Here is a 23,180-nt window from a genome sequence, read left to right as displayed (position 1 = left end):
GGACAGAAAGTAAACATCCTGAGGATTAGTACTTGAACAATAGCATAGCCTTTAATTAATAAAGACCACTATAAACACATCAGCTCAATGCTGGATTCCTTTTCAGTTCTGGACCAAGTCCAAGGTCATAATCCTACTATGCAAGAGCCTTCATGAGTTCGTGCAGACTATTAGAGACCATCTCCCTCTGTAATCCACCGAAAGCGATGTCTTTTCACAGTAACACAGCAGATAAGAAAGCCAAGATAACTAGTTAACATAAGTGTGGAAGACAGGATTTTTTGGTTGATGGACCCCTGGCTATGGAACTTTCTGCTGATAGGGAGGGTTCCAATCTAAATATCAACCCAACTTTTTCCACATCCCATCATTTGTCTCCATCCCAAAAGGATGGATGATCAAACTCAAGAAGTAACTGGAGCAAGGGAGAGGAAAAAGAGAGATAAAAGAGTACTTTGCACTGTAACGCTAAATATGTAGCTGTATTCTGCACCTGCAAGCTGTACTGAATGGTGCTTTAGTAGTGAAGCATAGAAAGGTCCATTTGACTTGGCTAGGAACAATCCTGAGTTAACTGCTAGAACAGCAATCAAGCACTGGGCCTACTGTTTTGAGAAAAATTCTGGGAATCAGGTGGTCTGAGCTGTTAATGAAGTTCTGCCATTGATTTTCAGTGTGTTCCTGGTCAGGTCTGTATCTCAGTTTCCTCATCTGTGAAACATGGTTGGCATAAATCACACTGAATTTGGTAACCCTATGCTCTACTCCTTTCAGAGAAGGTATACTAAGTGTACCGTGATCCTCTTCAGCCCTATCTGTACTTTCAATGAAAGTTTCTGTGCCTCTTATTTTTTTCAGTTTCATTTAATCTTTTCTCATATACCACAAAAACATCCATAGCAATCAATAATATGCTCACAGGCAAATTTACAGCTGCCTTGCTGAGACAGACCTGAAGTAGCAGCTATGGGGATGGATATATTGCTTCTCTCATGGGAATTAAATCTAACTACAGTTTACATCTTGCTTCTCCAGAACCCACAAGCTTGATTATCATAAAATATGAACTCCTCATTTACCCAGGATTAATGAAAAGAATTATTAAGACATCCTGAAAATTAAGAGTAATTTGCATAAGCGAATTCTCCTAATTGTTATGCTTTTCTTCTGAAACTCATGTTAAAAATGTAGCTTACAGCTGTGTGAAAAGTGAGTCTTTCGTTACCTGTCTGATAATTGTCATTGAGGCAGCATTTGCATTACCAGATTAAAGAGACTGATTTCCTTATATTTACCTAAAGAACCTGAAAACATAAGATTATTGTCTATGACAGTGTCATGAATATAAATGGTAAATTAATTAAACTATTAAGATTGGTGAGATTTGCACATGCAGAAGAAACTAACTAGCAAATCATAGATTCACAGAAATTTAGGGCTGGAAGGGACCTCATGAGACCATCGGGTCCAGCCTCTCTGCTCTCAACTCCCAGAATTTAAAAAATCTTAAATTCCTAGGAAATAAAGATTAAATCAAGTTGTCTATGCCTTACTCGTTATATGTTACTTAACTGTATTAATCATTTTAAAAATAGGACTTTACTGCAAATGGGTATAAGCAAATTTGCCCCTTCAGATCTAAAGTTATAGAGAACCCATATAGTGGGGCAGAACTGTACACACAGTGCAGTGGGAATGAGGGTGTTGTTTGGGGGCCTATGGCTCACACTAGTGTGGCCAATGCAGCATGAAGTCCCTGGGTACTGGGAGGTTGGACAGCCTTGATCCACATCAGTAAGTGATAACAAACATGTAATGGCGAACTTCATTACAACCACTATGCCCCTTTCTTAACCTTCCATAGCATAACAGATAAAAATCAGACAACATACTGGAAAAGATGAAAAGTAAATAGGTTTTCCTGCACAGCATTCAGGATTTTAACGTATGCTACATTTCACTGCAGCCATTTAGGATCTAATGCTCTTGCCACTGAAGTCACTGACAAATTTACCACTTACTTCACAAGAAAAAACAGAATTATGCCCTTTGATTTATTATCTGTATGAAACAGATGTGTCCCCACATTTTAACAACTACCAAAAGCAAACTAAGTATCTGTGTTTTATGAATATAGTGAAACCTAGTGCAGAAAGTGTAGGAACTGAAGTAAAAAATTAGAGATGTGAGAATTTGGGGGTTTTTATGTACTAGAAATGCTGTGATTTTTTTTAAATCAATTCTAGAATGACCTAAAAGAAAATTGCAAAGTTTCTTGCAAAGCAAGACTTCCACAAACAGTTACTTTAGGTCAGTCAAAACATTTTGTTTCAATACAATTAAAATATTCCAGTCCAGTATCGATTTTTAATATTCTGCCATATAACATTTTTTTAAATCAAATAGAAGTCAGTTAAAATGGAAAATTAAAAAGTTCTGTTCTAAAAAAGGACAGAGTGGGATCTTTCAGTCTTATCAAAGTGCCCCTTTTAAATGTGCCCTGTAGTTTCACTGCAGGGTTGCATGAATTGAGTTTATGCCATCCACAATCCAGTGGTACTCTCTCAGAAAGAAACAGCAGAGGGATTTCTGCCTGGAGTCAGGAGAAATCTACAAACATCAGTGGCAGATGGATTATATCCAGGGGGCTTGTGATTAAAACTCCACAGGGAAATGGTAGACTTTACTCTCAGGTATTTTGTGACAAATGCTAGGGTAATGGCAAACTGGTTACTCTCAGGGCTCAGAATAATCCTGCTTGCCTAGAAGGATTTGTTCCAGAAGGACTTGTGCTTGTCCAGACTGTCTTACCATGTCTTTTCAGCTTGATGACACTAGAAATGCAACTGAAAATCTAGTGGCTGTACTCTTTTCTTCAGAGCACTGATAATCTGGCTCCATTCCTCTTTGAGTATGTACTCCTGTAAACCTCATCTTAGGTGCAAGAGATAGAATCTTTTAAATAGCTATGGGTTGTGGTCTGCACTTGTACAGTGCAGGGCGTCATGCCAAGCTTATAAAAAATGGATTAGCTACAACTGTCCGTCAGTTCCTTTTCACCACCCATGACAGTGAAGTAGTATTGTTTGCCCACTGTCTCTTAATAGGCTCTGCTCTTAGCATATTAATTGGTATTAATTTTAAAATATTGCCTTTGTGTGGCACTCATCACACTAATGACTCCCTCAGTCCATGCCAAAATGACTGATTCAACAAAGCCCTCAGACTTCAAACCATTTCTGTCCTCTGATGATTTACCCCCTCTCGCAGATGGCCACAGCCTCTGTCCTCTGCATCTTCATGAGAACTGTGTGTGAGACCACTGTTCCACTTGTCAGTTGTTTTGAGCTAGAACAAGGAGGTCCTGGGATGTCTCAGTGAAGCTATTTTATACCTCTTTGAAAAATCTGTGAAGGGAACTTGGGACAGAGGATACATAGAGAATTAGCTTCCAAAACATATTGTCAGCCAGTATTTCTGCCAACTCACATACAACTCCCAAGGTCTGCATGGGCAAAAGACGCTCAGCACAGTAAAACAAGGATCTATCAGCAGAAAACACCCTGGTATCAAACACTGCTTTAGCACTAAAGACCTGTACTACCATCTCACTGAGGTAACATGTCTATAGTAAGAGATAGGTATGACTTTCAAAAGAAGAGACCCAAACCCTTGGTCAGCTAGGAACAAAACATTACCCTTATTCATTTAATAGGGACAGGAGATGCCAGCTCAAACACCAGCTCATCACCAAAGAAGCACTAGCTATAGTCAGTATATGCCCCAGAATACTAGTAACTAGCAATGCAGGGACTGATAGTAATGTCACCAACACCACTGGTACTATTACCAACTTCAGTGCAGTCTGCCATTCCCGTCTGATTTTACATGGGGAAATGTAACTATGCTCCCACTACTACAGTCTACACTCACCACTAGCATGTATATTTGAGTTCTCAGTATCAAGATCGCTCCAGAGGTCAGCACTGCTTCTCAATGTTATCTACTCCTCATCACCATGGCCTGGGTATACATTATTTCCTCCATTCACTTTGGGATATTTCTCCTTCAAATCATGCAATTTGGAAGAAAATTTCTCATTACCGATTTGAGACTTTCATTTTAGAGCTCCAGCTCATCCATCTCCAAAATAGAATCATAGATCTCAGTGTCCTTCTGTATCTATGGCCAGACCCCATCTGAAGACTGGAAAGAAAAGAGCCATCTGCAGATATAGAACAAACACTAGAACCCCCCAGATACCTTTCTCCCCCAGTCTCTTCAGATATGTCTTCAACTCTGATACCAGCCCTTGATGATTTCAGAGCATTTCAGGAGCAACTCGCCTGTATTGCTGAAATATTTTTTTCTGAAGATGATGAAGATGAAGAAAAAGCTGGCAAGGTTTCTGATTATTATTCATTCATCTGCTTTCAGTAGCATGAGCCATGTGGCAGACACCAACTATGCTATTGGCTACGGCTAATGTGGCAAAAAAGAATAGTAGCTGTCGCAAATAGGTTTTGAATAGTTTTACACACATGGTAACTGAATCCTTAAGTGGTCTCTGCAGCCTCTGACAAACAAAGCAGATCAAATGCTCCTCTAAAGAAAACAACTGAGAAAAAATTAGTCCTATTAGATCAGCATCTTTACGGTGACAGGTTTCAGCAAAACTTCAGCAAGATTCTTTACCTAAGTTAAAAATCAATATTGTGGAGGGCCAGCTAGTAACTAAAACAGTGCTTTAAGCAGTTACTGGATTCTTTGGATGTAGCAGGTAGATCCGTGGCCACTGCTGTGACCATGCACACACTGAACTTGTGACTACAAGCTTCTAGTATTCCCAAAGCAGTGCAAAATACCACTGAGAACTTAGGTGTGCTGAATTGTTCAGCACTTGTATAAACAAGGGACTACAATTGATTCCTTGAGGATTTTAGGACCACAGTCCTTTTCTTGAGCATCTACACCTTGGTCTCAAACCATAAGTCTGCTAAGTATCAGGGGTAACTAAGGAAAGGACACCTAGGCCATGTCCAGATGAGTGCAGCCATGTGATATGTGGCACTGCAGACATGTCTGCACCACCACATCCTGCACATTCAGCTGTTCTCTGCACTGCAAGGTAGCAGCGTGTGGGAGGGTTTGACCCCAAAATCAAAAAAACTCATGCAAAAAAAAAAAGCGGGGTGGCACATGTGGGGATAGTGTCCACTGGCCAAAACTGGAGCCTGGCCAACTGGAGCCACACTCCAGTTGCCAACCAGGCTCCAAGCAGCATGGTTGACACTGCTACAGCTCCAGAAGGCCCCTAGGGCTCCAGGTAAGGCTGCTGGGGCCAGCCCAGTGCTGGCCCCAGTCTCCCCTATCCCTCCCAGGGTAACCTGCCATACCAGAGGGCACATGGCAGAGGTGTTCCCCGGGGACACCTTGTGCTGCTGCTAGTCATCCCTGGGGAAACAAATGTCCATGCTCATGTGGACTCAGCCCCCCACATAACACAGACCATCTGGAAATTGAGATTCTTTTGGAGGTTTTATCGAAGAATCAAGAATCCAAGAAGCAGGCTTCATCCAAGAATTGAGTTCTGCACTTGAAACACAATCACTAAATCCTTCTTTTTGTTTCTTCCATCATGTTTGGCTTACCATAACAATATATATCAAACAGATGACAAAAAATAGATAAACTATAGGTAAGAGAAAATAGATAACATAACAATTGGCAGTCATCACTCATGGCTTTATCCCATCCAGCCTTTTCCCATACTTCTTCAAGATTGCCTCAGAAAAGGCAATCCCAAAAAGAAAAAAGGTGTTCTACATCCCATCCCAGACTGAAGAAGCTTGAGCAAATTTAAATGTAGGATCAGCCTGGTAACGCTTGCTTTCATTGTTCCATCCCTTCAGACTTCAAGGTTGACTCATGTCCCTTGACCTACAAGATAAACTTTTTTACATTGCATCCAGTCAGCCTGCTGAAAGTATTTGAGCTTCACAGCAGTGCCAATCACTACTAGTACAGTGTGCTTTAATTTGGTTTCTTCATAATACCAAGAACCTTCACAGAATACTTGCTGGTAGTAGCAGCACAGGGTACTGAGAGTACTAGGCATTCATATTTATTCAAATGCAGACTGTTGGCTAATTAAACGCAGGAAGCTACTATAGCCCTGAGCAATGTTTGTTACCTACTCAGACAGGTAGGGCTCATGGTGAATTACAGGAAATCAGAGAGACCTGACAAATGATGTCTTGCATTTGAAAGCTTGTCTGACTTTATCCTAGCTACAGAGTTGGTTCAATAAAAGATATCACCCACAGAAATCCTTGCTTCTTGAAAGTGAGAAATCATTTCTCACTCCATGACAGATGATAGAATTTATATAAGAATGATAATTGACTCCTACAAAAATGCCTTTCTCTTCAGATAATAGTCATCAGTATCAAATCAAATGCCACAACCTAGGTAAGAAAGTGGCTCAGACTTTGAGGCTTACACATGCTTGATGCCAGTAGCTAGACTTCACCCATATCTATTACATAGCAAGTCTGATGTTTAGTTGGTTTAGTTTGATGTTTAGTTAAGTTTGATCCGGCACACACAAATAAATATGTGTATATCTTGCACCCTTGGTTCCTGTTCTCTACTATAACACTTGGCTTAGGGCACAGTCTCTGAACTGAACTCTATAAGATGCCACTTCTGCCCCATCCTATTTGGTTGTGTGTACTCTGCAGCTTAGCTTGTTTTGTCTCATATCAAAGCTATGAAATGAAGAGAATGGTTTGGAGAAGGCAAAGTTCCTTTGCAGGTTAGCTCATATGTGGATGAAGAGGAGGCAACAGATAACAGAAAGCAAAGCCCAGGTCTTACTCTGATAAACAGTTGTCCAAAAACTCCTTTAAGGATCTGATTCAAACAAGGATTTCCTTGTGTACATAGTGCCTGAGCTTTTCATAAGTGCAACCTTGTCCACTTAAATGGGATTTATGCACAGCTATTTAAGTTTTATTTTCAAGTACCTACCTTCATTGCTTCAAATGCCTTCAAGCCTGGGTGACTTGGGTGTTCCTCCAGTGTGGGCTGCTAAATGCCCAGTGCTTTTCCCACTTCCACCCCGCAGCCAATGGCACAGCATCAAACCTAGAGGAAAGGTACAGCAAGGAACTATCTCTATGGTATAGTTAGCCCGATCCACCTTTAAAATTTCCAGCCTTCTTTTCTCAGATGTCTAGTTCACTGAGTATTGCTTGCACTGATGGAAAAACAGTGGGAGTTGGGTGTGCTAGCAAAAATTCAAGGCTTTAAAAAATATTTTCAGCAATAAATGTGTAAAACAAAACCCCAGAACTCTTAGTACACTGTCCCCTATCATACATTCAGATGCTTGCATCCATACAAGAGTATGGTGCTCATGATCTTGAGAGTAAAACTACAAGGACAAGAGGCTACTGTGAACATTGTCTATTGGTACTTCCCTCATTGATTTTAAGCCTTTTTTTAGTCCATACTGGACTCTTTCTTAAAATTTAGGCTATTTGTTCAATGTAGTGAGAAAAGAGTCACTCAAGATGCACTTACCATCTTCAGCTCTACCAAGTAGAGTCAGAGCATTTGGTTCATAGTTCTTTCACAAGTGACCAATTGCTTGGTATGAAGATTCACATACCAGCTATTTCAGCTTCTTAAATACCTTTTCATAAAGAAGTGTTTTCACTGTTGCATTATCATTATCCTCACCTTCCTGCTATATATTGATGATACCAAAGCAACAAGTAAGGTACAGTGTCTTTACAGTACTTACAAGGTTTCTTGAGACAACTGATCACAGAAAAACACCTTTCTAATGTCATCATCCTAGAATTATTAATAACCCTGAGATACCTCAGAAGCAGGGAATACCCTGGATTCCTATTGATTTCATTGGTACCCACTGGAATGCAGCACCGTGTAGGACTGGGACACAGGATCACTTCCTGTGATTACAAACAACAGGAACAGTTCTGTAAAACTGATAGAAAGTAAATAAAAAAGTAGGGAAAGGAGGGATTTGCCCAACAACACTAATCCAAAACCTGGATTGGTCTGTGCCTGATATACGCACATTTCCGTTCTTCAACATACAGGCCAACTTTTCCTTGTACATTGTTTGAAAAGAAAACACGAGCAAACATCTGAAAGAGGAGGGTGAAAGTAAGGAAACTGCTATACAAAAACGAAGAGTTAAGCTAAAAGAGCACCAAGGAGTTATATGTCACTTTAGTTTTTAATTTTCCCCATCTGCATGTGTCACTGGATGTTCTAAGCATCCAAACTATAATCCCCATTTAAACAAAATCAAAATACAAAGCTAATTTAGTTAGTACAATGTTCCCTGGACATTTCCATTGGCAGGAGCCCAGGAGCCCATTGCTGGGGTCTCAAGTGGTATGTTGGCTGAGTGCAGAAGCAGCTGAAGAAGCAGTGCATCAGTTTCACCCTTGCTAATGTGGCCACAGAAAATTGCTCTAAAGAACATTCCATCAATGGGCATATGACATGGGCTGCTCCCCAAAGATTTTGCTGATCTGAGGAACTCTAAATACAGTTGCATTCATTTATTTTTCAATTATGCTGTACTCAGCCTAGAGCAGTAGCTGCCATGGTTGGTTTTCAGAACTGATCTCAGCACTGGAAGTGGCTTCAGAGGTTAGTAAAGAAATAAGATCATAAATAAATCCTCAATCTGGTTAGGTTTCTCTGGGGATGGCTGGAACTCAGCTGCTGCCAAACAATGTTGGCACTTCCCTGGAGTTCCTTTGTGGGGAGGATGAAGACAGATCCTCAGGCAAGCCAATTTATGGCTTTACCACCCCCCTTTCTACAGATGGCAATGGCTATTGTAGGGTTGCCAAGAAAATGATTACACTAGCTCAGCTTATTGTTTTAGTCGAACAATATAATCACCGAGAACTATATGCTAGGACATGGGAATGTATAAATAGAAAATGTTGTGATAGCATTGGGATGCTGTGGGTTAAATGGACCTACCAGTCAGAGACTGATGCTTTGGAAGATGACTGCTCCCTGTGAAGAAATGACCTGGATTTCAGCTGAAATTTGAATTAGCTGCTGGATTAGTGATGTTCTTCTGAGTCCTAGTTTGATCTTGAGGTTAGAGGTAAATTAAACAGATTAGCAGCATCCAGTCATCTACGCCCTAGCTCCTAAGCCTCCGAGGATTTCAGAAGATACTGGACCAAATTCAGATCTGATGTAAGTGGGTGCAGCTCTCATTGATTTCAGTGGGAGTTGCACTTGTTGGGTTTTTTTCTTTTGCTAGGGCTGAATTTGATCCACTGTGTCCTAGGGAACGAGCTCTTTTTACTTTTGCATTCCTTTCATATACGCACACTTTTTTGCCCTCTTCTGCCATTTTGTTGCTCCTGTGTTAGCCAAGACCTAGTCTACTGGGCCTCTTCTTTGGAAACTTATTACAGCTTATTTCTGTCTGCCTTTCTTTAAAGCCAGCTGAACATACCCAATGCTCTTCCTCTATGGTAAGACCAAAAATACAGACCACCCTCCCAGCTTCTGTGACACTATTCCTAACACACTCCTTTATTCTCTTCCCCCGATCACGGGTTTTCTCTCCAAGCCCAGCCTAGTTATCTCTGCATGAAGCTGCTGTGTTGTGTATTCGTGTGAGTCTGGTGTTCACCCGAGCTGTGAATATGCTGCACATGTGTGTTTCTTGTGCATCCTGAGCTTTCCTTTGGTCAAGTGAACTGTCGTCCTGCCTTCTAATGAATAACCAAGAGAGAACTAGAACTGGTAAGATTTCTTGTTAGCAACAGTTTGTCAGAATCAATTCAATATTAGATCGGTTTGCAATGTGACCTCAAATCCAAAGTTTACAGCAAAGCGCTTGGGCTCAGAATCTCTGCCTACTTGATATTGTGTAGTATCAAAGTTTAGATTCATACTTCTTAGAAAAGTATAAGCCATGCAAAACTGTACATCCTTTGAGGTTGTATTTTAGAACAATGTAACAGGAAGAGCGTAAGAAACCCATTCTCTGAGTGCAGTCACACCAAATTTCGGTTCTGGGCAATGATAATGCTCAGCAGAAAGATGGTCATAAGGAACAGCGCAGCAAGCAAAGGCTAGTTTGTTCTCACACTATTCAAACAATTACCCCCACCTTGCAAAACATCTATATATTCCCTCACACGTGTACACAAAATGAGCCTAAGTCATCTAAAGGCTGTCTCAATTTACACCAACAATGAATTGGACCATTATGGTCACTTACATAAGTCTGTATCTACACTAAGATGTTTTTTGCTAAAATTCACTGCTGTTACTACTACCTGGTCTCAGCAAGGCTAGAGGACATGGTGCATAAAATGCCAGTCGCCTTCTAGAGCCTTGTCCATGCTAGTACTCCGAGCTGGTCCAGTGATGGCAACAGGTAGAAATGTAAGCAAAAATTCCCTAGTGTGGGCAAGCCATAATGAATACCACTGTCCACATACTATAGCATGTTGATTTTAACTCTTTTATGGTTATACTTGAGTTTAATTTAGGTAACTGAAGACAAGAAAGTCAGACATTTTTCCTACCCTGGGAGAGGTGCATAGGCCTTGTAGTTTCCATCTTGAATTGTAATCCTGGGCATAGACAGGCAAGTGCCAAAGCTGCTGCATTCTTACAAGGCCAGATTTTCCTCTCATTTGTCCTAGAGCAATGCCTTCACTTGTGTGCAGTGGCCCTGGTATAAGTCAGCACCCACAGAAACTGTTGTTGTCTGTGGTAGGGGAGGAGAGGTGGGCAAGCAGACTTTAGGATTAGGGGAGCACTCATTCAGGTTATTCCTAGAAATGATCTATCCTTCAATCTGTTCTTCTCCATCCCCTATCACTGTGCTCAGGTAGCAAGAACTCCACAGCCTTACCTTGCATTCTGTGTCTAGCCAACAAACTGAGAGCCCCACCTCAACCTTGGCCAAGGGCTCTGTGATCCATAAGATCCTACATTACAGATTAGAAAAAGACACTCAATATATTTTAAGAGCTTCTTAGGTACTTTTAGCGTACTCCAGCATATTAGTTACCTCACCCTATTTCTATGAGATTGTAGCTTGTGGGGTCTATGCTAATACCAAAGACCCATACCTCATTGTAATGTGATGCTGGAGTGGAGAGCCACCTGCAAAGTGGATAAAATCCTTTTGAAAGCAAAGGCTGTAGAAGATGGGCTGAAAATAGGAACAAATCAACCATGCATAGGAGCTCCCTGGTCTTTGCATCTAGACATATAATCTCAGAAATATTCAGGGCACTTGTGCATCTTGGATTTCATAAGAAATGGAAACACAGGCAGATGCTACTTATTTTGAGCTATAACAGGAAATCCCGAAAGGTCTGTTCTCTCTTGGTCTGTACAGTGGTGAGTAGTCAAGATCGGGGTGATCTGCACTGTTTCTTTGTCCTGAAAGTTGCTCTCGTGATGTTTAGTATTAAACTCTTGTTTTTGCAGCAGGGTCAGAGAAAGTGATGTCTATGCACTTTTCGGGTCCAGAGGCAGAGTGAGTAGGAGGAGAACAGCACTATCTCTCCATATGGCACAGGGTTATGTTGCTGCAGCTTTTCCAATGGGAGCTAGTATATGAAGCCCATTTTAGACTGAGTGGAGGGAAATGAATTGGGAACCCTGTAACTTTGGTTGTTCTGCCCCATTCCTCCAATCAGAGTGATTGTCTTTGGCCTAGGCAGTAGGGTTCTTCACACAAGCAAAGGGAAGCCAGCTGACCCCTTTCTGTTCAGAAAGCTGTTGTCTTAGCATGTGTGAAGCATGAAGACTGTCCAAGCTGGTTACAGTCCCCAGGGAAAATGTTTAGGAACAAGGCAGAAGCTGTGAGAAAAGCAGAGGCCAAGAGAAAGACTATTTAAAAATACTGCATACATGTGCAGTAGCAGTCAAGCCAAAAAAAAAAATATTGAGCAGGGTACAGGCTGTGGGAAATACGAAAGGGTCATGAGAAATACAAAGGGCCCAGAGCACAGCACAGAATATATGGCTCAGAGCACAGAAAACACAGCCATGCCCTGCAAGGATGGCATTGTATCTCCTGGTTCAGAGGTGCAGGAAATGCCTAACAACTTGGGTTGCTGGCAGCACATGCCATGCTCCTGAGGGACCTCCACACTCAGAAGCAAACTTGGGACTTTCTGCATTTCACCAGGCAGAGCAGGTTATGTGTGCCACGGACATTTTGTGCTAAACGCACCAGAGCTTCTGGCTGACCTATGTTGTGCAGGAGCTTGAGAGACAAGTCCATAAGGAAATAATCTCCTCCACTGCCTATTATAATTTCTTGACCCAGGTTATAACAGAAGGGAATGAGGGCTCCTGAAGGAAGACACACTGAAATAGACAATTAACACCACTACCACAGAAGGCCTAATCATGAGTGCAGATATCCTCAGTAAGAAACCTTAAAAAAACAGGTTGATAAGGAATACAGAGGTCCAGAGACCCTTTAGGACGGCACCACAGCCTGGAAGAGAAGGGATGCAAGACCTGCATCAATTCCCAACTTCTGGGGTTAGCACAGTACCAGAGAGCTTTAAAAGGAAGGGGAACAGTGCAGTGAACTCTTCCTGTGTAGTGTTTTCTGTGACCCAGGGTCTTTGTTCCTCATCTGCTGTTATAACTACTGCCTCTGTGCCAATGGGTTCCAGAATGCAGAGGAAAACTCTCGCATCTCAATCACCTTTTTCCGACTCTTCCGCGTGATGCGTCTTGTGAAGCTCCTGAGCCGAGGGGAGGGCATCCGGACACTGCTTTGGACCTTCATCAAGTCCTTCCAGGTATTCCTTCACTTTTTTTGAAGCCTCTGTGCCTCAACAGAGAAGTATTTTTAATTTTTATTTGCCTTTCAAAGATGAGTTTTCACCCTGGCAGGCTTGGGCATTAGCACCTGGGGGGATTCGCTGCAGTACAAAGGGTCAGCATGTCACCTAAGTGGAATTTACATGCTGCAAATGAGTCATACTGACCTGAACAGTAGGGAACTTCACCTTCACAATTTAAGTCACTACCTGAGGCCCTTCTACACGTGTGGCAAGTCCCAGGGCACTGTGATCTCTGCCTTAAGCCAAAGTAGGAAGCAAATGAAACCTAAAGCCAAGACCCTGATCACCTCATGATCACTTAAGATCTTCAGCATTTATTGAAGGAATAATATGTCCCTTGCACTGACCAAATCCAGATCAGGTAATTACAGTCTTCCCATCCCTCCCATAACATCCTTACCACTGTTTATATTGTATTTTGTTGCTTCAGATGGGGTTCACTTACAGTAAATATTACCTAAGGTTTCTGGTGGACTGAAATTGTGCGTAGCCCTTGTGCAGCCTCCCTTAATAGGGATGAATTTTACCTTTTCTGCTCTAAGCTGTTGGGCATAGCTGTGCTCTTCTATTTCACCCCATTGGCAGCTGCATTTCAATAGGTGGAAAAGGGATCAGGTATTTGTAAAGTATACTGAGATTCTTCAGAGTGAAAGGTGGAATGGTAAGTATAAGATGTTGTAGTTATTAACCTACTGTACCATGGCAGAAAGTGCAGAAATGCCTCCACCTGAGCCATATCTGCAGTTTTAGCTGCTGGTGTCCATAGACAAGGTGAGGAGAGGGGGACTTGAGGGGTAAGGATGACTGGTCCTCCAATAACTGAATTCAAGGATAAATCCACCTTCTGGAAAAGATATTGTCAAACCAGAGAATAGCCAGGTTGAGAAAAATCCTTATTGCTAATGAGGTGCAGCATATATTTGCATTTCACAATGCAATGACTTCACCTTACTGGGTAAGTCCAGACAAGCATGCACCTGCAGTTTGCAGCATTGCAGACCCATCTGCAGCACATGTAGGTGTTCACTGTGCTGCTAATTTGCAGTGTGGTGAGATTTTTTTGATACCAGGAAATTCCAGTGTCAAAAAACCCATGGCAGAAAAAGGCGGAGTGGCACTTCTGTTGCCACTTCCACCGCCCGAAACTGGAGCCTGGATCGACAGAGCCACATGCTGGCTGCTGGCCCCAGGAGGCCCCCAGCACCTCAGCCAAAGCTGCTGGAGCCAGGTCAGGAAATGCATGTCATCTGGATGTACCCACTGGGTCCCCATGATCTGGTTGTTAACTGATGCAGCTCCTGAAGCAGTATCTGGGGCAAATGTAAGAGTGACATAATGGTAGCCTTAGCTGTATATGGAATGAGAAGTGGTCAGAAGACAGGATCTAAGCCAGTAAAAAAGTAGTATGCACCACTGTGGGCATGTCTACATGTGACGCTACATTGCCATAGCAAGGCACTATGGCAGCCTAACATCTGCGGGTGTCTATGCATAACCAGCAGCTACTTCACCATAGCAACATGTTCCTCCAGTATAGTGTGCCACTATAGCGAAGTAGCTGCTAAAAATAACCATGAGTTGTGCGTGTGGCACAGTATGGGCTGTTACTGTGGTGTGGTTTAGTACTTCCAAAAGGAAGTACTAAATCACCGTGCAGTAACAACATCACCACAGCAACACATATAGATGTGCCCTGTGTATACAAGTCAGTGTAATTCATATACCAAGCAATTCAAGAGACATTGCAAGATAAAGCCAATTCTCTCACACATGGACTCCAATTCTGTTCCCATTTAAGTTAATGACAAGCTTTCTACTGACTGAAATGAGAGTGGAAGCAGAGTTATGCTTTTAGCTTAAGCTCTACCATGTATAGTATTCCTTAGGCCCAATTTTAACCCTAGCCATAACTGCTCTTGACTTCAGTGGAAGTAGCACCATACTGAATCTGGTCCCTTCATGGCATAGCTCTTAAGTTCTGTAAAATTAGCACTGTCAAATGGGTGTAAAGGACTTTTATTTTGACCACTCACTGATTACAAAATAGGCAGAAAGTTTGCTGCCACTTGCATGCATTTTCTGAACGGTTTACACTCAGTCTGTAACATACACCACCACTTTGTATCACTGAATAATGATCTGATGGGAACTGCCCCAGTGAGAACTATTTTGTCAGCATGAGTAGGAAGGAGATTCATTGACATAGCCCAACCATCACTAACCCAGGAAAAGCAATTATTCTTTCAAATTCTGCCTGCTCTGCCCCCAGCTGCTGAGCTGAGCTTATTTCAATTTTGAGCTCAGGTCTCCTCTCCCCAGGTAGAAAAATAAGAAGAATGGGAAAGGAAGTGCTTGGTATTGCCTTCCAGTGGGCTCATCTACACCAGATGCTAAATACGCAGTAGACTAATTCTGTTGTGCATTAGCACATAATGGCAAAAGCCATGCTAATACACAGTAGAATTAGTCTACTGCACATTAGCTTCACTAAAAAGGTGTGTACTGGCCCTGCTGCACAGTAGTACTGGTTACTGCGCCTTGAGTACTAGTACCTGTTATTACCTATTATGGTAAACTCTCCACACAAAAAAACACTTCAAGCACTAAGAGCAAGGGCATTTTCCCTTGTACATTTTTAGCTCTTTACATGCAATATTCTCTCCTCTGAGCCCCTGTCCCTGGTCCACCTCTAGAGCTCTGGGATGGGTTTCAATAATTGCTAAAAATAGCCACTGCTAGAAGCTCCTTATTTAGCCAGCTATACTGGGGGTTTTTTGGAGGGGTGGGTTTTACTTCTTTGGCACCATGCCTTGTTCTGAATCCCAGAATGTTTGCAGGAAGTGTCCTGGATCCTACAGGACAGCCTGATAATTAATTGAATTGTCCTGCAGTGCCTGTGATTGGTGCTCTGTCCAAAGTGGGACACTGATCAGAGTAGTTTTGTGTTGTGGGAAACCAATCACCAGTTTCCGGATGATAAGATACCTGTAGAGACCAGCATGGAGAGTGGAGGAAAAAGAAAGTTAGAGGAGTGTAAAAATAAAGACAAGGATGTAGGAACAAAAAGAAAAAAGTGGTGAAATCGAGGGAGAAAGCTCAAGAGGGACAAAGCCGGAAGGTAAAACCAGGGGAAGTGGGGAATTGGGGGCATCACGAGGAACAAAGACAAAAAGTGAAAGAGTGAGAGAAAGAGTAGGTACGAGAGTGAGGTAGAGAGGGTAAGATAAGGGGATGAGTGGGACAAGGGCCGGCAGCCTTCTCTGGCCTGTTCTAAAAGTATGAGAGAGCTCCTAGGGACTTGGACCCCTGGATCCCTGTTTGGATCCTATTGCTGGGCCAGTTCTGGCATTGCATCATCCCTAAAGCCATAACCATGTTTTGACCCATGGGAGCTCTCTGAAAACGTACAAATGTAAATTGTAATGTATCTTATTACCACCAAAGTCACTAGAATTGCCACCATTGATTCAGGCATTTGGTTTAGAGCAGTCATTTTCAACCTGTGGTCCAAGGACCCCTGGGGATCTAGAGACTATATCCAAGTGGTCCACGAAAGATGACTATAATCAATCAAAAGTATGTGAATACCCACACTTACAATTCAAAGGGGTCCTCACCGCCATTCAGAATTTTTTAGGGGTCTGCAAATGAAAAAAAGTTTGAAAACCACTGGTGTAGAACACAGAGGGCTCCCTCTATCCCCCCCATTATAAGCATGCAGAGGGATCACTTAGTGGCAAACATGAACGTTTTCATTTTTAGTTTTAAAATCAATTCCTGTTTTAACATTTTAGTACACTACAGGCCACATTTGGCAGCCCTTACTCATTCAAAACTCTGGTAGAAGCCAATAGAAATGTTTCTTGCATAAAAAATGCAGGATTAGACCTTAATGAAATGCAGGTATAAGCTTATAAACTTAGCAATATTTACAGACAAAATACAAATTCAGAATTCCGGAGCCACCCAGATATGTGTGGGATGTTCAAAATCCAAACACAAATCCAAATTGCATAGACAGCTCTATCAGTAAAGTAGAACAAACTCAAACTTCATATCCAAACACCCCAAAACTCTGAGGTGTTCATGCTTAAGAGGGGGGTCTGAATTATGTGGCTGGATCCTATTTATCACGAATACCTTTTAAAAAAAGAAATAGTACAAAAATAGTTCTTCCTACAAAGTCTGCCCCTTCAAGGTGCTATGTGGCCTTGACTCTTAGTAGAGGTAGCGGAAGCTGATAGCACCCACATGTCACAGATCTGGTTCCCATTCAAAGCAGACTATCAGAGCTTGGCATTTCCTCTTCAACAGCTGATCAAAGACACTTAACATTTCAGGCACCATCTCAGATGCCTAACCCAGAGCAGGGCATGGCACTCATGAAGCTTTAGGTACTTGTGAAATCACTGGTAATTGTAGAAGCTTTGAACTTAGGTCCTGGCAGCTTGCATACTCCTTGTTTCCCCAGACTAACTCAAAATATCACAGTAAAAGGGCATCACTTAACTGCTACCATGGACAGTTTTCCATGGTAAATGGAAAGATATGGGCCCCTATTTTAATCTCACTTTCACTTCTGTACAAGGATTGTGACTCCTTTGAATGCAGTAGCATTACCCCAATTCAAGTGAGAGCCAAATCAGGCCATCATTGTTTTGGGTTGTGCTATCATTGGGTTGACAGTCCCTCGGTGAAATCAAACATGGATCAGTAGAGGCATCTAGTGGTCAAATGGCTGAGTTGCAGACCTTTAGTTCCAGACTGACACTGCTTTCCCCGACCATCTAAAAAAACAGGGATCCATTAGGACCTACCAGGTTCCGAAGTGTCAAATTTTCTGATCGACTGAGGCAATAAGTTCTGATGTTCTTTTCTTCCAGGCTCTCCCCTATGTGGCTCTATTAATAGTGATGCTATTCTTCATCTATGCCGTGATTGGGATGCAGGTAGGTGATTCTCAAGACTTAAATTGTTTCTCTCCTATCAGAGTCTAGGGATGTTAGTGACCCAAGAAGTCACCAGATCACTTTCTAGTTCCAGAAACCAACAAGCAGTTTCTCTCCCAGCCGCACAGTCAGCCATTTAAGAGAGAGTGCTCTGACAATAATCCCGATGTCAGAAAAGATTGGCTGGGGTTGAGTGGTCAACAGGAAACTTAACATATGCACCAGCCGAACTGAGCAAAAACATATTATAAGGGACCACGGAGTGCATGCAGAAAAGAACCTCACAGCTGTCCAACTTCCCAAAGGAATACTTAGTGCTCTACTGAAGTGGGTTACAGCTTGCTAACTGGCACACACCAGTCAGTTCAAATGGCTCACAGCCATGGCACTGATCAAACCCAATTCTTCTTTCACGTCACTTTTTCACTGGTATAACTCCTTTGACTTTAGTGATTTGTGCCAGCATATAAAAATGTAGGATCAGGCCCAATATCTCAGCTCTCTTTACTAGTGCCAATTCTTTAGGAAGCTGCATCAATACAGTATTGTATTTAGTTTAGAAAAAAATAAACTTGGAACCCACATGAGCATTAATCTAGGCTAATAACTGATATTGTGTATGGACAAGTAGAAGAAAGACGATGCAGGCACAGCATGTGACTGCCCCAGATATGTGTTGAACTTCTGCCTTTCTGAGGCAGATTTTTTCATCCTCTTTTTCTTAGTTAATTAGGGATCCCAAAGCAGCTACCAGATCATAGGAGTTGCAGACAAAAGATAAAATAGATATGACTTATTTGTGTCCACGGATCTTTCACTGTGACACATTTCTTATTCTTCTCAATGGAGCCAGACTTTGTAAGAGAGAATTTTAAGCAAGTCAGGCAGGTTTCATCTGACCCATCATGCCACATTTCTAGGGGGAAAAAAATGTCCTTACCACCTCTTCATTGTCTTCCCCTCACCTTCTCCTCCTCTAGAAACAAATCTAGGTAGCTTTGGAAGGTTTCACTTACCTCCCCAGTAATTCTGTCTATTTATCTCTCCATCTCTAAAAAAAATTTTAATCCTTTAACTCTTGCCAGTTCTTCCCTTAGTAACTGAACTAGCTAAAATTGCCAAGGCCCACACAGTATTTCCTCTACCATATAGGGAATAACAAGAAAATACTGCACTAATGTTATCTAGCTACAAAAAGCATTCAAAGATGTGCCTATCTTGTTATCATTTCTCTAATGACCCTGTCACTGTAACGTCTAGGTATATAAGCTGGTATATTATCTTATAATTCTACTGTTTTTTGTGTGAAATATTTTTGTCGTATTTCCAGTTAATCCTGGATTTATATTCAATCCACTGCTTTCAGGCACCTCAGCAGCATGAAAATGTGATGTCTGTCACGTATTGCTCCTTTTGCAAATTTTGAAGGCCTCTCCTAGCCCTTCTAGTATTATGACTTCCAGTGAGAAGCCCAGTTCCTTTGATATTTCCTCATCCCTAGGTTCTTCAGACTCCTTGCCATCTTTGCTTTCCTGCACTGCTCCACCTCTAAGGTAATGATGACATTTCACATGGCTGGTTCATACTTAAGTCCCTGTTTGGGGCCTGTCCTAAACTTGATGAAGAAAGCTTTCAGTATCATACTGTTGAGCTACTCACTTGAATCACAGAATCATGCATAGATGCACCAGGTTTGGCAATGACATAAGAATTTCCCACATAAAAGAGACCAACTCATTTATCTTAACTACTTCTCTGACATGAAGCGTAACAACATTTAAGCCTCACTATCTGGTGTGCCCAAGTGGAAAATACAAATTGATACTGATGGATGAAGGTACCAGTCTTCTAGCCCAGGAGTCACAGTCCAAAGAGGATAGGAGAAAGGAATCTCCTCTTGTATCTTCCTCTACTTGGAGCTCTTCCTTTCATGCTGTGCTTTACAGCTGAGTAGTTTAAAATGCCTATAGTAACACACCAAGCTTGTTGTACGAACTTGAGGCCGGGAATTAAAAGGACAATCATACTCTTCCAACATGGGAAGATCTCTGGCATACTGTTTCCTGAAATGAAAAATATGGGTTGCCTCTGAGTACTTAAGCTGTCCGCCTGCAGTGTTCACTCCCAGCACCTCCTTAGTGCAGCTGAGGCTGTGGCTGCTCACCAGAGAGGAGGGGAAGCTGAACCCAGAGAAGACCAAAGAATCCTTGAAGAAGGAACACCCTTTGGAGAACATTCTGTTCACAGAGATTCCTGATGCTGTTGGAACAGTGTAATTCTCCTTGTATATGTTGCTTTTTTTAACTACTGAGAATATTTGCATGTAAAGAAGCTCTATGCTCCTTCAGAACTGCTCTGATCCTGCTGCTCATTCTGATTATGAGGTTATAACCCTCAGCCCATGAAATGACATCATGATGATGTCAAATTGGGAAAAATAGCCCTGAGCAAATGAAGTTGTAAGAGACCTTGCTGACCTGGCTAGGCAAGTTGTTTTACTGGTGCCCATAAATACTAAAGCACAGTACAAGATGCTTGCAAGGAGGCCCGAAACGATCTGAAGCTGCCCTGCTTTAAGGTTTGATTAAAGATATGTAATGAGAGCAAGTTCATCCAACAATTCACTGGGGATTTAGGGTCAGCTGTTATGATCTCACTGAGCTGCACCTGGGAGTAGAACTGATGAAGCTGTAAGAGAAGAAAAGTATTTTTTAAGCTATCTTTATGCCTTCAATCTTATACTGAAAAAGCCAGGCTAGTCTCAATAACTCAGTAATTTAGGGAGCAGCTTCAAACATAAGGTATTCAGAGCCACCTACATTCCTACTGAAGAAAATTGCATTAAGTCCCAGCAAAGCAAAACCTCTGAGTTTCACTCAGCTCCAATGAATACAAGGATTCAAATAATATAGTATTTACTGTGGAGGGTGGTCCTCTCTTAGGAAGTAGGTAGGCTGAATATAAGCAGTTTAGTATCCAGACTCATACCTGATATAGCTTCATTAAAGTGAAAAGAGTGCAAAGTTTTTAATCAATAGCGTATAAACCTTTTCACAGACCACTGCTTTGTGCTTATGATAAAGATTTCAAGATGGACACATCTCCATCCAAACTGCTGTCCAACTACCTAGCAGGAACCATAATTCTGGAATGACTTTCTTATGTTTCCGTGGTGAAAGTTTCATCTCTGTGATGGCTACAGAAGATCTGGAAATTATTTCCACCCCATGTCATGTGAATCAATAATAGAGGACCTCTGCTTCAAGTTATATTTTGAGACTTATGATAGGTCATCTGTCTCAGCACTTTTCCTCAAAAAGCTTTTTCTCCCATGCATCTTGCAATTTCCCTTTTCTTCACCTTTCCACACTCCCTTTCACTGAACTCTTTCTCCTACCTCTTCCTGTCAAAGCCACTTCTGGTATCTTTTTTCACCCCACTCACTGCTTCTTCCTTCCTGGTTCACCATTCTATGGTTTTCACCAGTGGGCAAGTATTAGCCATACAGAGCCTAATGAAATCAATGGAAAAGCCCCACTGGTTTCAGCAGACTTAGGATCAGGCTTATAGCACCGAGTCCTTTATTTAGGCAGTGGTAGTTTTACCCAATTAAAAACTGCAGGACTCAGTCCAGAGTTTTGAATTCCCGTGCCAGAGAACTGTTGTTCAGGAGAACCAGTTCGAACCAACTATGAACAGGACCCCTGGAAAACATGGCTGCATGGGTGCACCTGAAACACTTACCTCCTGGTGACAGACCCTGTTGCTAGGGGTAGAGGCATCTTGGTAATTTCCAAATGTAAGGCAATGCACACATGTCCAAATGCAGGACATCATACAGATGCCAAAAGTTCAGGGCTTTTTAGCCAGTGGTATTTGAATGCCTTTTTCTCTTAGTGTAAACAGGGCTTTTTGAAAACCAGTGAAGGAAAGTGTCTTTTTTCTCTTATTAATGCCTTTTAGCTGGAAAAAAAACCGTAATGTGATTGCACATTAAAATGAGATCTCCATATCACATATTCCTGGAGCATGATATAATGAATGATTTATTGTGTTGCTGGTACTTAATAATAATTCAGTGTGGGTACTTTTCTGATGATATAACCAAAAAGAAGGAGTAGCAGTAAACATTAAAAACCAACAGGAAAAATCTTGTAGGAGGATGTAGGCTTAGTGTGATACAGGTTGTTCATAAACAAAGAAGAGCAAGGAATTATTGTTGACAAGAATGCTTTGGTGGCTGCAAGACTAAGCTGACCTGACCTCTGTTTTCTGGTAGGTGTTTGGTAAAATTGCACTGAACGATACCACGGGAATCAACCGCAACAACAACTTTCAGACCTTCCCACAGGCAGTACTGCTGCTTTTCAGGTGGGCCTCTCAAAGCTTTGGATCTTGTGTCTTTGAATGTCATTTTGTGCATCTGGGCACATCCTCTTTGCTAGGTTGTAATCCTGTACCCCGTTCCAGCCCAGCTGCTCTGCCCCAGCTCAAACTGCTGCAGTCCTAGGCTGGCAGCAGGCTCAGGGGGGTCAGCTTCGGGCTCCAGGTGGCAATGAAGGGTGGTGGAGGAACTGGCTGGGGCATGAGAGTGCTGAAACTGCAGAGCTGTGTGACTGACCCTGCCCCCTCCCCTGAGCCTGCTACTAGCGGAGGGCAGAGCAGCCCCAGGCTGGCAGCAGGCTTGGGGGAGGGGGTCAGCCACACAGCTGCACAGTATCAGCACTCTCGTGCCCCAGCCAGCCCCTCCACCACCACTCAGAGCCTACGACTGACTGCCTAAGCTTGTTGCCAGCGCAAAGCTGCTCCAGCCTGGCTCTGACTGCTGTGGTCCTGGGTGCACGTGTAAATGCTGCACCTGAGTTTATTGCTTCAAACTAATTGCTCATGTAGATGCACCCAGTGTCTCCAAATGTGGTACCTAGGATCCACTGTGCTGGATAAGATGGCTGGTCCATGAATCCTAATATCCTTCTTCCAGCAGTACCCTATAGTTAAAGGTTTTAGACAGAGAAAGGCAACCCTTCCTCCCAAAATGCATCCATCTTGCTCAGTGTTTTATGTATGAAGGAGGGAGAATTATGTCCGCCACCCTCCCAACCCAGCCCCAGTTTTTGTTCACTTGGTGTCCTAAAGCTGGCTGTTGCTGTGTATACTTCCTTTGTTTATTGCTGTGCCTATGGCTATGGTTATATGGCACCATGACCACCAGATAGTTCACTGTCTAAGGTTTGGCAGCATATAGACAGTTTGTAGTTCCTGCCAGAGCTCCCACCAGATACCCTCTCAGCCTCCTCAGGTCATTTGATGCTGCCTCTCCAGGTTG

General features: G+C 42.3%; 1 protein-coding gene across 3 annotated transcripts in view; it reads left to right on the top strand.

The window, feature by feature from the left end:
• The window catches only part of CACNA1C (calcium voltage-gated channel subunit alpha1 C), a 651,860-nt gene that overhangs the window by 599,784 nt on the left and 28,896 nt on the right, over nucleotides 1–23,180 (top strand). For 2 of the 3 annotated variants that reach the window (XM_019544552.1, XM_019544551.1), the window contains 4 exons: nucleotides 9,513–9,545; nucleotides 12,732–12,860; nucleotides 17,789–17,854; nucleotides 22,134–22,225. In XM_019544552.1, the coding sequence (XP_019400097.1) occupies nucleotides 9,513–9,545; nucleotides 12,732–12,860; nucleotides 17,789–17,854; nucleotides 22,134–22,225 (320 nt within the window). The remainder of the gene's footprint in view (nucleotides 1–9,512; nucleotides 9,546–12,731; nucleotides 12,861–17,788; nucleotides 17,855–22,133; nucleotides 22,226–23,180) is intronic. The other variant, XM_019544553.1, reaches the window with a different exon arrangement.

The sequence above is a fragment of the Crocodylus porosus genome, unplaced genomic scaffold (assembly GCF_001723895.1).
Source record: "Crocodylus porosus isolate Cpor-Errol unplaced genomic scaffold, CroPor_comp1, whole genome shotgun sequence".
Lineage (NCBI taxonomy): Eukaryota > Metazoa > Chordata > Crocodylia > Crocodylidae > Crocodylus > Crocodylus porosus.
Note: the sequence above shows the minus strand (reverse complement) of the source record. Positions and strands in the feature narration are given on the sequence as shown.